Here is a 19,711-nt window from a genome sequence, read left to right on the forward strand (position 1 = left end):
GGGCAGATGCCCTAACATTGAGCTATGGCCCTTTTTTAAATGGAGTGTAGCCTTTATCAATTTCATTTTGAAATATTGTTTTACATAAAACAACACAATTAAACAGTTCTTTTATTGGATACGGATAACGCAACTTACGTTTTGCCTTCCTTCGCAAAAATAGTGATTTTTGCAGTGTGCCATTCTCTCAGATGTTTCAAGGCACCAATAACGGGTAAGCAATCATTTAACCTTGGAGCATCTCCTTCCGAAGACTGCAATATTACATCAACCATTGCTCTTCCTGTAGAGACAATTTATCACACGCATGTAGGTACTCAAGCAATTCAAATTAGGAAAGAAATAACTCATTTTCAAGCAGCAGACACACAGATGCTGCTTTATCACAAATTAACCACTGAAAGATTTAGGTACAAGATTTGTCAGAATTGATAAAAACATTCTCTATCTCTCTGACATCTGTTTGTAAAACATTCAAGTTTAGTGATATGTTTAAGAGACAATCTCACTTTGCTGTCAAACCTTCCCTATTATTTTACACCTCTTCTCTAAAAGCTGAAATCCTTTATTTCCCCTCTAAAAAAACACCTCATTTCTTAATTTGTGTTAAAACCATGACATCAAACACCACACTAAAGCCAGTGTGTAGCATACTCTGTCTCTTCAACATGCACCCTTTCCCCTTTTAATAGGGCTAAAGCCCTTTCAGGGGCCTTTAGAACAAACTACTCATTACCTTGTAGCACATATTTTTATATAAAATGTCTGTGTTGTAGAAGGCATGGCAAAAGCCATCTTTCTTTTCTGATTATTGCATGGCTCTCTGAGCCTGCCTGAGGATTCACTGGTAATATTTAAAAGATCCTTCCAGTCTTCTGCCATTTTGATTTTGTTTCCATTACATCTCACAGCATGTTACCTCATGACCCTTCTTCCACCCCTCTAATGCTTTTAGCCATCTGTAAATGATATAATTATCTCCCATATTATTCCCTTCAAACAAACAGAATCTTCACCTTCTGGAATTCATCTACAAAGTCACCTTCATAGTCATAACTAAGTACTGACATAACTTGTTATGATAACCAATATCTTGCTAGTCAACTACTTTTTATCTTTATTTGTTTGTCAGATACTAAATGTGATATGGAAGGTTCTTGCACAAAATAAATAATGTAAAGGCATAGCATTAGATAGTGACAATATTAGACTTTCGAGTAATATAGAATTGATTATATGTGGAAATGACAGCGTACAAAGCTACTCAAATAAAATTTTGAACATCGAAATGCAAAATGAGTGATATGGAGTGGAAATTTTTCAAAAATTTCCAGAAATTTTTCCAATTATATATTTTCCATGGAAAATTTTTGACCCTACATATGAAAATACCTATAGTTGTCAGTGCAACTGTGCTACAAATCAATTACATTAGATATGCTAAATATGGAACATGAAGTATAGACAAACCCTGGTGCTTGTACATAGCCAAGGCTTGTACTTACTGTATTTACCTTCTTTTGCTAACATTAGTTATAGATTTAAACTATTTATATTCCAATTGGAAAATTTTCTGATTCCAATATCCTTAAAAAAACCACATCACTGGTCATGACATACATTTTATATCCAAAGTGACTAGAGGGGGAAACCAGATTTTTACAAGAGATGAGAAAATAGAGACTGTCCAGTTTCCAAAAACTATTACCGGGAGCAGGAAGCTTGTCTGCTAACTGATGAATATTCTCAGCAGATTCTTCATAGAGACTATAATTCCAAAAATATATACATTGAAAATTAGTAATCACATTTCTAGCTATTCAAAGCATTATGCAGTCCAAACACCAGAATTGATGGATACCAAGAAAACAGATCTAAATTAACTTCTAATGAAGCTTGCCACCTATTTATTTTTTCCAAAAATTATCTCTTTCCTCACTTAAAATAGAAGATACCATCATAAAATATAAAACAATATTAAACTTCTCAAAACCTCAAGCATTGTTAAAACATCAACATCACTCCATATCAAAACACTACCACTAAAATAGTAAGTACAAATATCAAAGCACAGTCCAAAGCCCAAAGAGCCAAATCAAAGAGGGCTCCCTGGAATAATAATGCCTTATAAAATCTAATAACCATAGAAAGTGCTCTTTGCTGAGGCAGTTTGGAGACACACAAACCGATGCTCCTTTGTCAAGTTAATTTATTAGATTCCAAGTAGAAGATTGTAAAGACACACTCAGACTGCGGGGCTTTTTTTGAGCAGGAATGCACAGGAACACAGTTCCGGCTGCCTTGGCATCAGGGGGTGTGGCCTAATATGCAAATAAGTTCCTGCTGGGCTTTTTCTACAAAATAAGCCCTGTGCAAAACAATGGTGATGCCAGGGGGTGTGGCCTAATAGGCAAATGAGTTTCTGCTGGGCGGTTTTTTAAAAAAAGAAAAGCCCTGTCATAGAGTTGGAAGGGACCTCCAGGGTCATCTAGTCCAACCCCCTGCACAATGCAGGAAACTCACAAATACCTCCCCCTAAATTCACAGGATCTTCATTGCTGTCAGATGGCCATCTAGCCTGTGTTTAAAAACCTCCAAGGAAGGAGAGCCCACCATCTCCTGAGGAAGCCTGTTCCACTGAGGAATCGCTTTAACGCTCAGGAAGTTCTTCCTAATGTTGAGCCAGAAACTCTTTTGATTTAATTTCAACCCATTGGTTCTGGTCCTACCTTCCGGGGCCACAGAAAACAATTCCACACAATCCTCTAGATGACAGCCCTTCAAGTACTTGAAGATGGTGATCATATCACCTCACACTCAAACAGTTAAGATTACAATTAAGGAATATATTCTGGCTACACACAGCAGCCCAGTGTCAACACGTGGTGCTGATGAGCAACCCTGACCATTAGTAAGCCAAACTTGGACCTATAACTGCTAATCTACCTATCAATGTATAGCTGCGGTATATGTGAAGCAGGACAAACTGGAACTGAGCCGATGTACTGACCTTCCTCTTCTTCCTATCTCTGCAGTCAGGAAGCTCTCAGAAAGTCAAGGAAGATACTCTAATTAAACTTTAATAGTGGCACCACTAACTCTTGAAATGTATAAACATCCTCTAAGGCAAAAATAATGAACAGGATTATTGGTACCAGAAGGCCACAGCACCAGCAGAGTTCTGCAGCCTCCTGGGAAACAGAACCAAAGATTCAACTATAGAGGCTAATTTACTAAAGAAATTAAAGTAACAGGTTTTGCAAGGGACAAAGGCTTAATCCCATTCTAATTCCGCGACACTTACTACTATTTTATGATTCCCTGGTTACAACAGCACTAAACTAAGACAAAATGGAACCTGCCTCAATAATAAAGCAATTATTATTACTACTTAAACGTATTGAACATGAACACAAACAAAAAAAAGCTTTGCTACTAAACCTGAAAAGCTAAAGAGATATTATTCTGAGATTGACTGACTGGCTCCCCCTTGTGTTGGCATTTATACTTTTACTGCTAAAAGCAGCCACAAACACTTAAACAGATCTACTTCACATTCTGACAGTTCAAACACTAGGTAAGTTATTGAGAAGCTAGATACTGACAAGATAACAAGAACAGATTAGTAATTGGATAAATAACAGGCAGCAGAGGGTAAGAGTAAGAAGGTCAGTATGGTATAGGGGGGTTAGTGTGTTGGATTTGACCCAGGTTTGAAATTCCACTCTGCCATGGTAGCTTGCTTGGTGACCTTTTGCCTCTAATACACCTTCAAGCTTCACAGGGTCATTGAATGCCCAAGAGGAGAAAGATTTAACCCATTTTTGGCCCCACTGGGGAGAAAGGCCAGGAATAAATAAGCAAAATACACAGTTCTCATGACTGGAGGGAAGTAAGTAGTGGGACACACTCAGGGACTTGTAGGTTCTTGGGTGTGTGATTTTTTTGGTAAGCAATCTGGAATGAAACAAAAGGTGAGATATAAAATTTTGTATGCGGCATTAAATTATTCACAATCAAAGACCTTTCTTCAGACTGGGAGAATGGGCAACAATTCAGTAAATGAGATACAGAGTAAATAAATGTAAAGTTATGCCAATTATATATTCCTTAATTGGAGTAGAGGCAGACCAGGAAAAAGACCTTGCAAATGACACATCACTAGGCAGCAAAAAAAAAAAAAATGTATTCGGTTTTATGGATTATTAGAAAAACAATGGAAAATAAAGCTAGCAGGTATTGTTGCATTTGAAATATTGCAATTCTGGTAGCTCCATCTCAAGGGACTGATACAGAGCAGCTAACTATATAGAAATATTCAACCGAAATGATGAAGGAGCTGGGCATTTTCCTTACAAGAAAATACTAAAAAGTTTGGGGCTGTTTTGTTAAAAAATAATTAAGAGGAGGAGGAGAGGACATAACAGTAGCTATTCATAAAATCATGCAAAGAACAGAAAATTTTACAGACAGATTTTTTTTTATCCTTTCCCATAATACTAGAACTTGTGTTCACACATTTAAATGGATTCAGGACATGCATCACAAAAAGCAACACACAGAATTCACTGTCACAACATGTAGAGATGGTCACTAGTACAGGTTTTAAAAGGGACAAATTCAGGGGGACTAAAAGTGCAATCCTAAAAAGAGTTACATTCTTCTAAGCCCACTGAAATCAATGGATTAGAACTCCACTGTCTGTTTAATAATAACTATTAATCTCAATAGCTGTATGAAAACTCTGTGGTTCAGAAAAAGTGTGTCAAAACAGGACAGCCAACACATGAACTGAATGAAGCTTTTGTTGAATAAATAGGTTGAAATTAAATCAGAAGAGTTTTCGGCTCAACATTAGGAAGAATTTCCTGACAGTTAAAGCCGTTTCTCCGTAGAACAGGCTTCCTCGGGAGGTGCTGGGCAAACTAGGGCTGGATCTCCCGCTAGGCAAACTAGGCGGCTGCCTAGGGCGGCGGGAGGGTGGGCGCACAAAATTGGGCTCCCCACCTCCCTCCCGGTGCCCCAGGCAAGCAGTTTGCCTTTCTCCCCAGCCCCCGCTGCTACCGCCCCTCCATTCCCTTCCCCCCCTTTGCCTCCCCCCCCCCTGCGGCTCTGTGGTTCCCCACCGCATCTCCACGCCCCCCATGCCTCCTCCTTCTCCCTCCCTTCGGACCCTTTCCCACCCCCCCCAGTGCCAACTTCAATGCCACAAATGGCTTTAGCGCCACGTTCCAGCTCTCTAAAGCCCCCCCACTCCCCAGCTGAACACTGGAATCGTGGGTAAAACCGCGCCACGGGGCCGGACTGCACTCACTGTCTCTCAGCCTGGAATAGCGTCCTGAAAGGGCAACCCCTGCTGCCTCCTCTCCCATCCAGGAAGTGGGGAGGGGAGGAGTCAGTGGCAGCGGTGGTCACCCTTTCAGGACACTATTCCAGGATGAGAGATGGTGAGCGCAGCCCGGCCCCTTGGTGCGGTTTTACCGCGATTCCAGGGTTTGGCTGTGTGGGGGGGCTTTAGAGAGTTGGAATGCGGCACTAGAGCCGGTTCCAGAGTTGAAATTGGCACCGGGGGGGGGGGGAGGGTTGGGAAAGGGTCCGAAGGGAGGGAGGAGGAAGAGGTGCGGCGGAGAGGCACGGGCACAGAGCTGCAGCAGGGAAGCGGAGGCATGGGGGGTACCAGGCTGCAAGTCTGCCTAGGGCGCCATGAGGCGTTGGGCCACCCCTGGCTGGGCTCTCCTTCCTTGGAGGTTTTTAAACAGAGGCTAGATGGCCATCTGACAGCAATGAAGATCCTGTGAATTTGGGGGGAGGGATTTATGAGTTTCCTGCATTGTGCAGGGGGTTGGACTAGATGACCCTGGAGGTACCTTCCAACTCTATGATTCTATGAACTGTTTATGTGCTACCATTTTTAAAGCCATGTGGATTTTCTTAATGTTGTATGGCTATTTTGAATCATCCTAAAGGACCCTGCTGAAAAAGATATAACAAACCTACACAGAGCACACCTTTGCAAACTAGGTGATGGATTGAAGGGCTTGAATGGGGAGCTGCTTATACAACACTCTCAGTCATTTCCCTCTCCTCCCCATTTAGTACATGCAAGTGTTGTGCACTTCAAGTGCTGGGCGAGGATCTGGGAGACCTGGCTTTGTATCCCCAAGTCTACCATGGAAGCTTGCTGGATGACCATGGGCCAGTCAGCCTAACCTACCTCATAGGGTTGTTGCAAGGATAAAATAAAGGGAGGAGAATGATAAAAGCCCCTTTGCATCCCCACTGAAGAGAAGAGTAGAGTATAACACGAAACCGGGAGAGGACTGGCACCCTACACTGCTGAGGAACTACAATCATCATAGGACCACTGCCAGAAGAGAGAAGATCTCGCCTATACTGGGGTTGAACAGCACCTTAAAATGTATTTTAAATTGTTATTTTATCGTTTTAAATTACAATTGTAAATGTTTTTTTAATTGACTGTCAGCTGCCCTGAGTCCGCTTGCAGAGAGGGCAGGATATGAGACTGATAAATAAATAAATATGCATAAGTAAATAGCAGCCCAGGCAAGTCCAGTCTCATAAACTAAGCAGGGCTAACCCTGGCAACTACTTGGATGGGAGACCTCCTTGGAATACCAGGATTGGGAGGCAGAGTCAGGCTGTAACAAGCCACTTCTCTGAACTTCCTCCGTGGCCCAGTAGGAATCACCAAAAGTCTTCATGACTTCCAGGCATGCATGCATGCACAAAATTTTTTAAAAACCCAACCAAAATAAAAAAATAGAAGCAAAAAAACCTAGCTTTAAATATATGCTGATGGGGCCTGAATTGTTTGAGAATAAGAGAGAAAGAAACCCTGGGACTGTAGTAGTCAGCTTGATTAAAAGGTCAACTGAATCAATCAATCAATCAAAACCTTTATTGGCATAGATGCGGACCTTGAAGTAGCAGTGAGAAAGGCAGACTTCATGCTGGCTGGTATTAGGGAAAGGACTGAAAACAAAATGGCCAACATTGTCACTCTGCTCTAAAGTTTGCCTACCTGGCAGTAAGTAAGTAGAGCTCTCATCACAAAGCATAATCTTCAAACCTCTGAAGTCACCAATGGGGAAAATCATGTTAATTTCCACAATTCTTGATTACAACCTGGTTCTTATATTGCACTGATATTGGTGAACAGATATATATGGCAATTTCAAAGTTATCAACTTACTCAATCGCTGACATGGGTTCCCTGCTATTACTGTCTTCCTTCTCAATATTTTGATCACCACCAAGACATTCTTCAATATGTCTTTGAACAGAGTCATTGCTTTGATCTGCCAGTACGTCAAAGCTGATCTCTTCCCAGTCAGAACTACAGAACTATTTAATTAAAAATAAAAATTCCATAAGGTCAAGTTTACACCAATATTTTGGATAATTATGTGACTTGATAATCCACAACCTACCTGATAGAATCCACATATTGACTGAACTGCAAAATACCATTCCCTCACACCTGGAATGCCAGCAAGTGAACAGGCTAAAAGAGGAATGGGTGTGCATTACCATACAAAAAACACACACATACACAAAAGAAAAAAAGAAATTCTTAGATCTCTTTCCTTTCTCCAGAGAAGCTGGATACACCTCATTGGTTGAGCTAGACATTCAGGGACTCAAACAATGAGTCAGATGCAGAAAACAGCTCCCTTTTTTGTCACATTAAAATACCGATAAAAAATATGATTTTTTTTTTTGTAAATGTCATGTCTGCTTGCATCCTTTGCTATCCTTTCTTACTTTCCTACAGTCACAACTCCTAAGAGCTCACATGAAAAAGGTGTGCAGTTTGATTTCCTTGCTTGCTCAGATCTGATATCTGTACTCTTACTATTTCTGGCAATGTGCTGTTGTGGATTTTGCAAAGCATAATATTGTTTCTTGGAATATGTTTTTATGAACCCACATTTCAAACACACTCCCCAAAATATGTAATCAGCAATATTTTTTTAGCCTGTCAAGCAAGAGCCTGACAATAAATGCTCATAAGAAGCTTAACAATAAATATATTAAACACCCAGTTCCGTTTTTCCCCCGCTAGACACATAAAGTTGCCTTATACTGAACCAGACCATTGGTCTGTCAAGTATTTTCCACTTAGTCTAGCTCTAGATCATAAGGGTCTTAGGTAAAGGACTTCGCATCACCTACTGCCTGGTCTTTTCACCTGGAGATGCCAAAGATTAAACCTAGAACCTTCTACATGACAAGAAGATGCTCTACCACTTAGCTACAGCCCTTCCCTAACCCTAAAGGAGAGTAAAATATAACCATATATTGTGTTGTCTGATTTTACCTACATGACTAAATGCTAATGAACAGATTCATTATGGTGTTAGCTTTTGCAAACTAGAGTCCATTTCATCAGCTACAAAAAATAGTCCACTCTGTTCGTAAAAGTGATATATAGAAACTGTAAATAGTGAAGTCAAAGTCAATTAAAAGTGAGTGGAAGAGCAATGTCATAGACTCAATTTGTTGTATTTCGATTGACTTTTGTCATCCTACTGTTTAATTTTTTAATGGAAAAAATGAACATGCAACTGTCAACTGAGGGAATTTCATCTAATGAGGGACATCATACATCCGATGGAGTGGACTATAGTTCACAAACCTTATTCCATGTAAGATCTGTTAGCTTTTCACATGCCACAAGACTCCCTTGTTTTGTTATAACAGACTAACATAGATAGCTTGTAGAATTTATTACTATTGGATGCTTTATTTACCAGGGAATTCTTCAACTTCTGCATTTACAGAGCCATTGCAGTTTATTTCCAGTAAGTTATAAATACTGGCAGTTGTCAAACCTGAAAAAAAAAATTATACTTACATTAATTGAAACATCAGATGAACAAAGGTCTGTGCATTCAAACCATTAATGTTCAGAAGAATGCATGCTCATTTATCAGAACTTAGTTTCATCTATTCTTATTGAATATCCAATTCAATTATTACTATGCAAGATCAGCCAGTTCTTAATGTATAGACTGAAGGACGGAGACCCCACATAATTGAAAAGCCATAAACCAAGGCTTCACAAAGAATGAATAAAATGGCACACTAAAGTCTGGACTGCCCCACTTTAGGGTGCACACGAGGCTTCACATGATTGAAAGATCTTCTGTACAAAAAGTTTCCGGCACACAGAAAGCTAACATCTCAGGCAGATGAGTACTGACATGCTAGTTTGCTATGGGTCAGGAACTTTTTTGTACAAAGGAACATTCATTCATGCAAATCTTAAAGGTTCAGCCATGACACAGCTTTATTATCCTGTTTTGTTCTTTCACATTAGAAGGTATTTAAAACTCAGCTACGCAACACAGGGTCAATATATCGTACTTGTCTGCATAGTAAGACGTATTACCTTAAACGTCTGCATAGTGGGGGTCCACTGGTTCCATCTGATAAAAGTAGCAAATACTTTAGGTTTTAGAAATACACAAATGTGCCTGCTAGATTAACATTTAGTTAGCCTTTAAGATGTCACAGCCCTGACCTGGATGGCCCAGGCTAACCCAATCTCTTCTTGAGACCCTGTTTAGGACTGGATTGAGGACCCTCAAGAAAAGTCCAGGGCAAGCAATGGCAAATTGCCTCTGCTCATCTCCTGACTTCCAAATAGGGTTGCCAGGTTCCCCCCCACCACCACCACATGAGGGGTAAAATGAGTTCAGCACCCCTGTACTAACCTTGGGAAAAGTTTGGGGAAATTCTGGAAATTTGGAGATGGAGCCTGGGGAGGACAGAAACGTCAGTGGGGTACAATGCCACATCATCCACCCTCTAAGCAGGGGTCCTCAAACTTTTTAAATAGGGGGCCAGTTCACTGTCCCTCAGACTGTTGGAGGGCCGGACTGCCGTTACTGTACAAGGCCGCGGGCTGTCAGTTCTCCATCTTCTGCATCTCTCTCCCTTCCCCACACCACACACCCCAGCCTGGGAACTCACCTCACCTCGGTATCACCTCACACTCTGTCTCCGCCGCCTCAGCCCAGTGCCGGAAGTGTGCATTGCTAACGCGAGTTTAGGTCGAACGTCACTTCTGGTTTGATTTTGCCATAACCCTGCGGGCCGCATAAACGTCCTCAGCGGGCCGCATCTGGCCCGCGGGCCGTAGTTTGAGGACCCCTGTTCTAAAGCATCAATTTTCTATCAGGGGAACAGATCTCTGTAGTCTAGAGATGAGGTGTAATTCCAGGAGATCCCCAGGTCCCGCCTGGAGGCTGGCATCCCTAACCAAGGACACTTTCTACGAAGTTGCCACAAAATTCGCGGCTACTTTTCCTGCAACGGACTAGAGTTGCTATATAATGCAGTTTCAATCCACTTTCCAACTGGGTTTTACCATATAAATGGGCAAACTCCAGTTTAAAAGTGCACTGAAAGCGGACTGAGACTGCATTAGAACAAAGCAGGAGTCAAGAAGCACCTTTAAGACCAACAAACTTTTATTCAGAATGTAAACATTCGTGTGTTCTAAGCACACTTCACCAGACAATAGGATGGAATGACAAGCAGTCCTAAATATAGAGAAAGTGGGCAGTGAGTTAGTACGCAGAGTCATGGAAATGTTTTTTAGCAGATTAAAAGAGTCACAAATTGGGGTCTGGTGTTTGTTAGTTTATGTTAACTGGGCTGAAACAACAACAAAAGGTAATATAAACCAGATTGATGTCCATGTACTAAACCCATTAGTTACCCTGAAGTGAAGTGCAATAAATGAGAGCCTGTTGTAATGTTTTTGTTCAGTGGGTTAAAATGAGGGCATAGGTTACTCAGAGGTTTGATTTAAACATGTCACACACATATAAAGGTAATTCTAGTTTGCCATTAGAAAAAAGAATACATTAAAATACAGTGGAAGATGGGTTAGTACAGGAGTGCTGAACTCATTTGTTATGAGGGCCGGATCTGACATAAATGAGACCCTGTTGGGCCAAGCCACGATGGGTTGGGCCAGGCCACGTGGGTACCTATTTAAGATTAGGTAGCAGGGATATAAACTTTATAAAGGACACAAACACAATTAAATATATCATGAGGGAGATGGAGGAGTCTCAGCCAATAGAAGGAAGAAAGGTTTGGCTCAGTAGCTCTGCAATGTGATTGAGAGAACCTGGCAAAGCAAGCTATCCCTCCTCCCCTTCCTCTCCAAGGGAGGAGCCTTAACCAATGGAGAAAATAGAGGCTTTGCTCTGCAGCTCCTGTGCAATTGAGTAATCCTGGCAAAGCAAGCTGTGATGGAGAAGGAAGTAGGAGAGAGGAAGAAGGAAGCAGACAGCCAGTTGCACAGGAGCCTGGTAAAAACCCTCTGTGGCCTGATTCGGCCCCAGGGGTTGCATGTTTGACACCCCTGGGTTAGTATATATCAGGGATGGCCAAACTTGCTTAATGTAAGAGCCACAAAGAATAAATGTCAGATGTTTGAGAGCCACAAGACACGAACGTCAGGGCCACAAGGAAGGAAGGAAAGGAAACAAACAGATGAGGAGGGGAAGGTGGAAAGAAAGCAACTTTAATTTTAAATGCATTCTCCAAGCCACCGGCTGGCTCGACTTGGAGAAGTTATTTGAAGAGAAAATTGCCTTCTCCAAGTCGGCTGACGAGGTAGTGGGCACTTGGAGAGCCACACAATATGTGTGCAAGAGCCACAGTTTGGCTACCCCCGGTATATCTAATGCGATAAACAGCCAGTATCCCTTATCTGGATATGCATAACGCAGCTTCCTCCCCCGCCGGCTAACTGCAAAACGAGCACCTTTCCCTCAGCCCACCCCCGCTTCCGTCTTGAGCCTTCACCTGAGGGGCTCTCGGGTCCCCCCTCGCCTCGCCAGCTCAAGAAGAGAAGGTAGCGGTCCATAGCCGGGCCCGGCGCGGCGCCCCTCTGGAATCGCCGCCTCCCGTCTTCTTTCGAAAGCTCCGCGCTGCAGCAGCAGGCTCCTCCCTCGGCCGAGGCGCCTTTTCCGCTTCCCGCCACCAGCCCAGGCCGCTGCTGAGGCTAAGGCCGCCCTTCTCTTTCCGCCTCTAGGCCGGGCGGCGGCGGCGGCGGCGGCGCTGCCCTCAGAAACGCGGCCTTCTTCGGCCATGTCGAGCTACAGCAGGGCCGCGCAGGTAAGAAAGAGAGCGCCTTCCCCCCTCCTCAGAAATCCTGCATGCGAATTACTGCTTCGAGGTGGCAGTCCTATGGTGTTTCCTCGGGAGTAGGCCGCGTGGGCTTGGTACCGAGGGAACAGAGCTTTATTTTGTTAATGCCTCTGATCTAAATTCATACATACAAACCTAACCTTTATTGGCATAACAGAAAAGGGATACAAGACCCACCGGAACTTCCAAAAGGGACATGCAGACCGCAGTTATTTGCAAGCCCAACCTGCATGGGAATACAAGGTTACAAGCAAACCTTAACTACAAAAAGTGGAGCGAGGTATTCCCCTGCCTGACTCCATTTTAAATTTCTTTCCCTGATCTAAATTTCTGATTTCCGTGCTACAGCTCTATATATGTGTATGTGTGCATTTTATCTCATGTTTTATAGATTTGTATTTTATCTCCTCCTTCGTCCAAGGACTTCAAGGTGACCTTGCGTAGCTTCCTCTGGAATGTCCCCAACTTTTGGCTCTCCTGGCAAGGAATGGAAGGGCAATTTTTGTTTGTTTGTTTAAGATAAGAGGTTTACAAGATTATACATGGGATAGAGAAGGTAGAGAAAGAAGCCCTTTTCTCCCTTTCTCACAATACAAGAACTCGTGGGCACTCAATGAAATTGCTGAGCCGGCAGGATAGAACTGATAAAAGGAAGTGCTTCTTCACCCAAAGGGTGATTAACCCATGGAATTCACTGCCACAGGAGGTGGTGGCGGCTGCCAGCATAGACAGCTTCAAGAGGGGATTGGATAAGCATATGGAGCAGAGGTCCATCAGTGGCTATTAGCCACAGCGTATTGTTGGAACTCTCTGTCTGGGGCAGTGATGCTCTGTATTCTTGGTGCGGGGGGGGGGGGGGCACAGTGGGAGGGCTTCCAAGTGTCCTGGTCCCACTGATGGACCTCCTGATGGCACCTGGTTTTTTTTGGTCACTGTATGACAGAGTGTTGGACTGGATGGGCCATTGGCCTGATCCAACATGGCTTTTCTTATGTACTTAAGACTGAATTGTGGAAAAGCGAAAGCGTGCCATGTCGACATATGATTTAACCCGAGGAAAGTTCCGTCTGGCTTTTCAACCCACATATAAATATTTGCTTGTGTGTAAGCAACTCAATGGTAGCTGGTCTTGAAAGGTGCCACTGGGCCCCAGCCTTGTTCTGTTGCTTCAGACTAACAGGGCTACTCACCTGGATCTAACTCATTGGTGGTCAGCATGGCCTGTGGTCATGCACATGGATTTTGTAACCTTTTGAGTAGATTTCTCTGGACAAAACCAGCTGTTGTGTATTGTCTATGGATGTTTAGTAAATGCTGCTGATCTGTTTTGTTTCTTGTGTGTTTTGTGCTCTTCTCGCTCCAGAAGAGTAAATTTAGGGTTCTTTTTCCAGAAGTGGGTTGTCAGAACAGATGTACAAATCCCAAGATATTCTACTATTTCAGTCAAAATAACAAAGAGTCTCCTCATAAACATTTTGATTCCAGATGGGTAGTTGTGTTAGCAGTAAAGTTAAAAAAAAAATTGGTGTAATGGTTAGCATGTCAGACTGGGATCCTGAATATCTGGGTTCTAAACCCTGCTCTGCAACTGCCATGGAAACAGAAATTATTAATTCCCCCAATTCTGGCAGGTTTCATATCTTTAAGCAGGTTGGCATGGTGGTGATCTTGTTGCTTTTCTTCTTGCCTGCTCCTGTGCAAAGTTGGAAGATCTGCAGTCATCAAGTTGCTGCATGGGCTTCTATATTTCCTTTAATGCAGCAGCTCTGTTATACGTTTTTTGAATTAGATCTTGTGAGCAAGGTTATTTTAAAATACTCTTTAATTTGTAATCTACAATTCATAATTTTCAAAGCACTGGGTAAAATATAATGGGGTAGGCCATTTGGTTACAGTGTATCTATTTCATTACATTAATAACTCTCCCATTCTTTTCAGCAATGGGCCACGTTTGCTCGAGTCTGGTATCTCTTGGATGCAAAGATGCAGCCACCAGGAAAAATTGCAGAAATATGCAAGATCATACTTCAAGGGAAACATAAGCCTGTGTACCATGCACTAAGTAAGTGGATCTTATGTATTCAAAATGTGCTCTCCAGATGAGCTGTAGGGCCCATGTGACACTGTGGCACAATACTTGGTTTGTGGTACAGTGTTTTGCATGAATTGTTTCATGCTAAGAACCATTAACAATGTTGTTCTGTATATTTAGAGTTCTTAGGTTACAGATGATCTTATTAACTAAGACTTTTTTGTTTTTTTGAAATTAGGTGACATTGGAGATCACGCTGTTGTAATAAATACAAGGCATATTGCTTTTTCTGGCAATAAATGGGAACAGAAGGTGTACTCTTCACATACTGGGTAAGCATTTCACAGTTTTAAAAATACAAATATTGGCTGTGACCTAGAGAGCCCAGGCAAGCCCAATCTCGTCAGATCTCTGAAGCTAAGCAGGCTGAACTCTGGCAAGTGCTTGGATGAGAGACCTCCTTGGAATACCAGCAGTCAGGAGGCAGAGGCAGGCTTTAGTCAGCCACGTCCCTGAATATCCTCCAGGCCCCCATTAGGAGTTAGTAACCAAAAGTCACCATGACCAGAGGTGCACACATACACTCACAAATGCACATATTAAAAATAAAATAATACAAAAAAATTAAATATTGAACAAATTGGTATTTTTACCAAAAGATTTTAGTACTTTCACTAGCTCACTAAGGTAGGCATGCCTGTCAAACAAATGGCCAAGTATTGATTGCCTGTTACTTGATTGTGGTCAAATATTTCTGGAAGCCAAGAGTGCCCCTGTGCTTTCCTTTATTATACATTTGTAGAGTTACTTGTTAACAAAGATGAGAGTTGGCTGTTGGGGGCAAATCTAGCAAGGCAGCGAAGCTTCTACTCTCGGCCTTATCCGTGATGAGGGTTTTATAGGGGGGGAAACTCAAATAAAAAATTTTTCCAATTAAAATTTAAATTATTTAAATGATGAATTTAAATGTCACTGGGATGTCCATGCTTCATATTCCACAAATAGCATATCTGATATGATTGATTTGTAGGACAGTGATTCTGACAACTATAGCTAAGCAAGTTATAGGTACAAATGTGGGCCAGAAAGTTTTCCACGGAATAATTTGCAGAACTGCAACTCTGATAGATAAAAGACCATTTCATATGTGGGACAGAAAATTGTCCATGGAAAAATACAGCTTCAGAAAATTTTTTGCCCCACATCACTGCCTAATATAACTCGCCAGCATCTCCAAACAGGAACTAACTTTATTAAAAGTTGTCAGTGCATTTTTTAAAAGTTTGATCCACAATACTAGCTAGCTAAACCTCTTTTATACAGAACAGATGTATCAGACATGTATGAAGTATTTTATGTTTGATTTTTTAAATTTAAAATATTTATGCTACAGTTCTCCTTACAAATATCTTTTTTTGTTGTTCTAACAAAGTTAATGTTTTCTATCTATTGTCTAGTATTTGATTGCTCAGCTGACGATATGTATGGGACCAAAAAATATATATATTTGGCCACCCCTGCTGTAACTTGTCATTTGTCTTGAATTTGTTTTCAGGGTCACCTACAGTCAATCCTAAACACAGTTACACCCTTCTGTCCATTGAAGTCAGTGGGCTTAGAAATTGCATAACTCTGTGTAGGACTGAACTGGTAGAAAAGGAAGTTGTGTATTTTTAAAGAAGATATTAACGTCAGAAGTAAACTTTGTTGTCGCCACTGGACTCAAACTTGGCTCTATTGCTTGAGACCAACATTGACTGGGGCTTAAAGTGAGAAATAATCTCCTGTCTAGAAAGCAAACATATGCGACTGAGGTTGAGATAAATACTTTTTTTATTATAGCCTTGAAAAACAGAATTGCTGTAAACATTCTCTTCTTGTCTTAACTTTGACTGCTAGATGAAACAGAAAAAGAGCTAAGAAATGTTTCCTTTATTTTGCCCTGCAGACTTTTCCTTTCCCTGTTCCGTTGTACAATCTGTGTTACAGCCTCAGTTCTAGATTTCCCAGAAAATTGCAGGCCAAGTTCATTCTAGTCAGAATCCTGCATTGCTATGCATAGGATTTGCTGAAAATGTACTAAATATCTGGGTGATTACATTGTTCTTCTGTTTATAATATGGTCCCAGTACATCCATAACAAAACTTGAGCTGACAGTTGTGGGAATGGTTCCTGGTCCCTAACATTTATATGCCCTCACCCCTCTCAAGCATCCTTACCAGCAGACTTTCTCCTATAGGACATAGAGTTCCTCCTTTTCATCCATCCTGAGCTCATCATGGCATCACATTTTTCCAGGCTAGACCCCAGAAAGCAGAGTTTTAGCTACATCTGTTCATTTACTTACTATTAGTGTTAACACTCCACCTTCTTTCCATCATAGAATCCAAAACAGTATAAATGAATTCTTAAGGACTCATCCATCCAGACCCAGATTAGTCCCATATATGCTTAGCTTTCAGCAAGGATAATGTAATATCCATGCCTTGGTGCTATAAGAATACAGCAGTAGTCAGAGGGAAGACATCCTTTTTTTACATGTCAGTTAAGCCACCAGCCCTGTTTTTTGCATGGCACATGTGTCCCACCAGTCATTTCTGGTCCTCCTTTTTTGCTTGTATTCTTAAATGATGCCCTGAACTTTGATTCTGGTGTTCAGAGGACAGGATGTGAAATGGCATTAAATGGCACATGGATTCCTTAATTGCTCCTTAATTTCTGGTATATCAGAAAAGCAAACAGTGATTAATGCGTTTCACATTCCTTGAGTTTTTCTATCTTCCTTTTTAGAACCATAGCAAAACTGACAGCCCAACAAGGAAAGTGCAAAGAAAGGAAAAGCCAAGGGAAAGGAAGCTTGGGGTGGGATAAGTTTGGGATGTAAGCAGAGAGAGGGAATGGAGAAGGAAGAGGGTCAAAGGAAGGAGAGTTGGTCAGTTGCCTTCCTTACTCAAGCTACCATTTGCCTTCATGGCCAATTGTCCATACACATTTCCTGCCATACGACCAGTATCTCATTGGCCTTTAAACATAAATTCTGCTGTTGTCAGAACTGTCTTTCTTGTGAAGCACTTCATTCATATAGAAGTCAACTTTACGTCACATGCAGGTTTTATTTTTCAAGCTGCAGGTTTTAAAATATGTGCTGATTTATATTTTTTGCGCTGTAGATACCCTGGTGGTTTCACTCAAGTAACAGCAGCTCAGCTTCATAGAAAGGATCCAACAGCCGTAAGTGTTAATCCTTCCTTTCACATCCTCTTCACCCTGTATTTCTTGAATAGGCTTGCCAGACTTTCACCTGAATTGTCCAGTAAGTATTTCCCATTCAAGATACTGTAAGAAGACTGTCTGAACTATTTGTCACCATTGCAAGTGGAGTCATGTAACTTTGGAGCCACATTTGATTCCTTCCTGTCCTTTGACTCCCACATCCAGGCCACTGAGAGCCTTTCCATGTGATTACTTGTCATGCTTCTCAGTTTCTCTGCATGCCCCAACCTCTTCTCTAATCCGCTACCTTTCAGTCCTGCTGTTTTCTGCACAAACTCATTTACCATCAGCCCTCCATCTCCTCCCACTCAAGTCTCTGTGCTGTTTGCCATGCTAGAATAATTTTTTCATCCTTGTCAAGCTGCTTTCTCTTCCTTCAAGGCTGCATCTTCTGCAAAACAATTTCTGAACTATCCAGGCTGTGCTTTATCTGCCACCTGACACTTCCTGTACTCAGAAGTTTAAGTTTTAGTCATTGTTGTTGACACCACTGACCCTTTCTTACCCTGCTTTGACACACACACACACACACACAACTTTAGGGATGGAATTCATTTCACACTGGGCTCAGAGGAAGGCAATCAGAAACTGCCTCTGCTCACCTCTTGCCTTGAAAACCCATGGTCCTGGGTTCGTCATGAGTCAATTGTGAATTGATGGAAGGCAGTTATTATTTAGAGAAGCAGCAGGAGAGACAAGCTCCTTTTTGCTTCCTCTGCAGCCTGGAACAAGTTAGAGACAACTAAGGAAGGGCATGATAGAGATTTAGAAAATTATGCATGGGGTGGAGAGAATTGGCAAAGAGACGTTTTTCTCCCTCTCCCAAAGTAGTGAAACTCGAGGGCATCCAACAAAACTGATGGGCAGGAGATTCAGGATCGACAAAAGGAAATACTACTTTACACTGAGAGTGATTAAAATACGGAATTTGCTTCCAGAGAATGTAGTGACGGCCAAAGGAATAAACAGCTTTAAAGGGGGATTAGATTCATGGAGGATTAGTCTGTCAGTGGCTACTACCATGAAGACTGAGGGGAACCTTCACATTCAGAGGCACTAGTCCTCTGAATCCCAGAGCTAAGAGGCAACATCAGTGAAGGTCTCAGCCTCTATGCCCTGTTGTTGACCTTCTAGAGGAACTGGTTGGCCACTATGTGAGACAGGATGCTGGACTAGATGGACCATGGGTCTGATCCAGCAGGGCTCTTATATCCTTATCCCTTTACTTCTGCATTCTCAAGGTCTCATATCTGCAATAGCTTTCAGCCTCCTTCCCCTCCCCAAAAACCTGTTTATGTTCTTGCCTGATTTTCCAAACCACACTGTTCTGGCTCTGCCTGATGCTTTGGTCTTGAGTTGAGGCACTCTTGTACTAAAAGACAAACATCTCCATTGTATCCTGTTGAAACAGACTTAGCTCATAAAGTCATCTGATGCCTGGTGTACTAGTAGCTTTTTACATGAGCTACTACTAATAGCAGCAGAGTTAAATATGCTTGTACCTAAAGTTATGCAGTAACAGTTTTATCATGACAGTCGAAATGATGCTTATCTGGAGCAAATGCAGTCCTGAGAACATTGAAAACTGCCCCACGTATTTTATTTTTTTTGCAAACAAAGAAGGGAAACAAAACTCAACCCAAAATATACTGAAAACGCTACAAGGGTCAAGCTACAACAGATTACATTGTATCAAAATAATAAATATTTATTTTGTGGCGTACCCAATAGTAAAATTTTAAAAATAGGGCCTGAATGACAGGCTGTGTAAAGAGTCAGAACAAGCTTTACATAAGCTGTAATATGTTCCAAACACAGTTGATGGCATTTGGTATACTCATCAGCTGTGTTTAGAAAATATTACAGTTTATGTAAAACTTGCTCTGACTCTTTACGCATCCTGACATTCAGATCCTGTGCTTTTAATCTTACTGTTGTGTACACCACATAATAAATACTTATTTTGATAATCTTTTGGGTTTTTTGCACCAGCCATATGTGTTTTTGCACCAGCCACATGCCAAACACTGGAGGGCAGCATAACCTTAGCATGCCTGAGAATTACACGCTAAATTATTTCCTTTCTAATAGTCACTGTGAGTGATGTTCTGGTGACCAAACTTGAGAAGAATTTCACAATGAACAATGTAAAGTATAAATTGTTAAAATGTTTTGGACAGTGAAATCTGCAATAGATAGAATTGTGTTGT

General features: G+C 41.6%; 2 protein-coding genes across 2 annotated transcripts in view; one reads left to right on the forward strand and one right to left on the reverse strand.

The window, feature by feature from the left end:
* MTBP (MDM2 binding protein) overlaps nt 1-12,156 on the reverse strand; it is a 50,462-nt gene extending 38,306 nt beyond the window's left edge. Inside the window, exons 1-6 of the mRNA XM_060243259.1 lie at nt 11,851-12,156; nt 8,775-8,855; nt 7,452-7,525; nt 7,214-7,365; nt 1,709-1,767; nt 139-283 (exon numbers count right to left, since the gene is read on the reverse strand). Of these exons, the coding sequence (XP_060099242.1) occupies nt 139-283; nt 1,709-1,767; nt 7,214-7,365; nt 7,452-7,525; nt 8,775-8,855; nt 11,851-11,911 (572 nt within the window). The 5' untranslated portion in view covers nt 11,912-12,156. The remainder of the gene's footprint in view (nt 1-138; nt 284-1,708; nt 1,768-7,213; nt 7,366-7,451; nt 7,526-8,774; nt 8,856-11,850) is intronic.
* MRPL13 (mitochondrial ribosomal protein L13) overlaps nt 11,779-19,711 on the forward strand; it is a 41,629-nt gene continuing 33,696 nt past the window's right edge. The window contains exons 1-4 of the mRNA XM_060243261.1: nt 11,779-12,162; nt 14,134-14,257; nt 14,466-14,559; nt 17,399-17,459. Coding sequence (XP_060099244.1) covers nt 12,136-12,162; nt 14,134-14,257; nt 14,466-14,559; nt 17,399-17,459 — 306 coding nt within the window. The 5' untranslated portion in view covers nt 11,779-12,135. The remainder of the gene's footprint in view (nt 12,163-14,133; nt 14,258-14,465; nt 14,560-17,398; nt 17,460-19,711) is intronic.

Source organism: Heteronotia binoei, chromosome 7 (assembly GCF_032191835.1).
Source record: "Heteronotia binoei isolate CCM8104 ecotype False Entrance Well chromosome 7, APGP_CSIRO_Hbin_v1, whole genome shotgun sequence".
Lineage (NCBI taxonomy): Eukaryota > Metazoa > Chordata > Lepidosauria > Squamata > Gekkonidae > Heteronotia > Heteronotia binoei.